The sequence below is a fragment of the Apaloderma vittatum genome, unplaced genomic scaffold (assembly GCF_000703405.1).
Source record: "Apaloderma vittatum isolate BGI_N311 unplaced genomic scaffold, ASM70340v1 scaffold746, whole genome shotgun sequence".
Lineage (NCBI taxonomy): Eukaryota > Metazoa > Chordata > Aves > Trogoniformes > Trogonidae > Apaloderma > Apaloderma vittatum.
The window spans coordinates 22,681-25,757 of record NW_009719758.1 but is presented as its reverse complement, the minus strand read 5'-3'; the positions used below and the strand labels follow the sequence as shown (position 1 = coordinate 25,757).

General features: G+C 39.4%; 1 protein-coding gene across 1 annotated transcript in view; it reads left to right on the top strand.

Moving 5' to 3' along the window:
* Positions 1 to 392: 392 nt before the first annotated feature.
* The window catches only part of LOC104274946 (cyclin-dependent kinase 19-like), a gene marked incomplete at its 5' end in the record, with an annotated part of 15,237 nt that continues 12,552 nt past the window's right edge, over positions 393 to 3,077 (top strand). The window contains one exon of the mRNA XM_009870743.1: positions 393 to 465. Coding sequence (XP_009869045.1) covers positions 393 to 465 — 73 coding nt within the window. The remainder of the gene's footprint in view (positions 466 to 3,077) is intronic.

The window sequence follows — 3,077 nt, the reverse complement described above, 5'->3', positions numbered from 1 at the left end:
AACCCCTGACATTCTCTGATTCTGTGAAATTAATAGTTTAGCTGTTGCACTGTTATGAACTGCTGTACATGTTCTGTACCAGAGTTGCTTTAGAAAGCTGGAGTATAAACTTCTAGGTTTTTTTGCCATATGCCCATGTCAGCAGCTTATCCCTGCACTATAAAGTTGCATGTTTCATAGAGATAATTGCACATAGTTCATACTACTCTTGTTACTGGAAAGCACACTTTCTGTTTGCAACTGCTAGGTAAATATCTGACGTGGTTTTTGATAGTGATTCTTTTTAGTTACTTATTAAGGGCTGGTGAATGTTTTTGTGAACGCTTGATACAGTTCCATATTCTTAATGCTGTATTATTTCAGAAATGTCTTTGTTTAACTGTGTTTTTCAGATATGCCAATAGTAGCCTCATAAAGTACATGGAGAAACACAAAGTCAAGCCTGACAGCAAAGTTTTTCTTTTGGTAGGTAGAACTTGAAAATCACTGTGACAGTAGGATTGAAATGCATATCTAATGGTAATATCTGTGTCTGTTCTTCTGTCTTATTCTGATGAACACCGACATTAATTCATGATTCCAAACAATATTCTTAAACATGTATTTGCTGATTACTTACTTGAGTCCTTCATTGTAGGTGAATACAGGGTTGCTCTGTCTAATACAGCATAATTTCTGGGTGTCTCTGTGATGACTTAGTGCTGGCTAAATTTAGAAATTAAATTAAAAGTGAATTTGCTAGTGCTGTGAACAAGGAATCTCTATAATGAGGCTGTTAGTGTAGCTTGAGTTCCAGTGGTCTGTTTTCATCAGTAGTTACAGATTCAGTGTAGCAGTCTTCCCTCTAGATCCTAGGAAAGATTGGCTCTTTGACTTGTTATTATCTACAGGATGATGACATAAATAGCTTTGGAAACAGAATAGGTTGCTCCCTATTGGAAGGGAAGCAGTAACATAAGAAGTGTGAGCAATAAAAAATATTTAAAGTTTCTTAACTTACTGGACGCACATTGACATCATCTGGAGGAAGAATCTAACTCAAAAGATGACAATTTTAAGAGTTTATTAGTTAGCACCTGAATTTCCCTCTCTTTTCCTGCTAAAGGTGGAAGCCACTAGAAAGCCTGGTGGTAAGGCAGAGAAGCAAATGGATTGTTGTCAGTTTATATGGCTAATTTATCAAGGCTGCAAACACTAAGTTGAGTCATCTTGGGTGGGTTGGCAGGCTACTTTTCTAGGGTGAAATATTAATCAGATCTCTAAAAGAACGTGAAACTAACCATATTTTACCACCCTATGGCGTATTCTGTATATCGAGATATCTATATAAACTAAGGAACTTTTTGTGATGGAGAAATAGTGAGACAAGGTTATTACAGAGTGACTGAACAAATACCTAAGTGTCTACCTATGTAATTCTCTATATAACTGTGAGAATGAGAACTGAGATTTCCAAAAGTCTAAGGGCTTTTTCTGAACATCATAAAGAAGACTTAGTTTGCTTAGCAAGCTAAGTTCTCTTAGTCAAATTTTTCTCACTATTTGTAGTCAGGGATGAATAAGGGTGGTTTAGTGATCAATCACAGAGATAGAGGCTGGTCTTAAATAGGTCAGTCTGCCAGACTTCCGCATCAGGATGCCCAGCAACGTGGAAAACCTCCTTGACACCTCATTACCGCACTGAGGAGGTCCATGTACCTGAATTGTCACAACCACAGGACAGCAAAGAGAGTCACTACCTGTCTTACCTTGTGATGGATCTTAAAACCCAGCAGATCATGAAGGAAAGGTGTGCATTGCTTTCCCAAATCAAGAGATGGGAAATGTGGCTCCTAATGAGCTTAGAGGTGAATGTATTCTGACTCAGACTCCCTAAAATTCCTTGTTCATATCCGAAGTGGTTATGTTTTTGAGTTTTGTTTGAAGTAACCTCTGTCTTGTAACATGACATCTGAAAACATCTACTTTGTAACCCTTATTGGTCAAGACTTTGTTCTAATGAGCACAGCAAGTGTGGCACATAGAGAAAATATAGCATCAAGCAGACCAGTGCTGGATAGCAGTTGACTCTTGACAAAGAGGAGAGTATTGTGCAACTGCTGATTGATATTGAAGGATAAATATCCACATGAAGGGCAGAATGTTTTTCATCCAGGAAGAGGCATCTGTTCTTACTGTCCTGGAAAAGTTACAAGCGTAGTATTTATAGCTGTCGTGTCAGGCCAGTAGAGCCTGACAGCGAGCAATCTTGAGAGCTGCTGAGAAGTATGAGACTGTTGATGAAATCCAGTCTCACAGACTTTTTATATTGTGTTAGCAGCTGCTACCCTGAAAGCGAATTGTGTCCAGACCTTTTTTATTCACTTCCATAGAAGCAACAGAAGCTACAGAAAACCAGACTGACAAGGAAAGTTGGTTCACAGTAGCATCATTGATAGGCAGGATATCTCTTTTGGAGTTATGTTGTGTGTGGTATCACCCGGAACAGGCAAACCAATTATATCCTCAGGGATGGAGAGGAATTACTAAGGGAATGAGCATACCACGAAAAGGTACAAGATATCTTTTAGATCTTCTGCTGCGGTATGTTAGCTTTATCCTTGGATGACAAAGAATACAGGTCGTTTTTGGAGGCAGCTTGTGATGATAGTGCTATATGGCAGAAAACTGGAGGAGTTTCTCTTGAGTAGTAGTGCAGCAGCCAGTTCTAAGGAAGGAGTCCAGGGTGCAGAGGCTGATGTCCTGTGCTCTTCTATCAGTGACAACATCTGGTGCCAAAGACCAGGAGTAGCCTTATATAGAACCTGGGTATATATCCCTGCGGTCACTGTGGAGGAACTGGGAAGAAGAAATTTGTAACGGTGTCACAAGCTAGTAAATCTGACAAAATTTTTGCATGTAAGGAGTGGTGGTGAGTTGAAATAAAGATAATGGATACCGAAACTGTTGTCTGTATTTATTGTATCAAGTGTAGAGAGCCAGCAGCACATTAGAAGTTGAATTTGTTAAGATACACAGTGTGCCATGCAAACTCTCCAGCTGTGTGCAACGCAGGACCATCTTGAGGTGTATTTTTG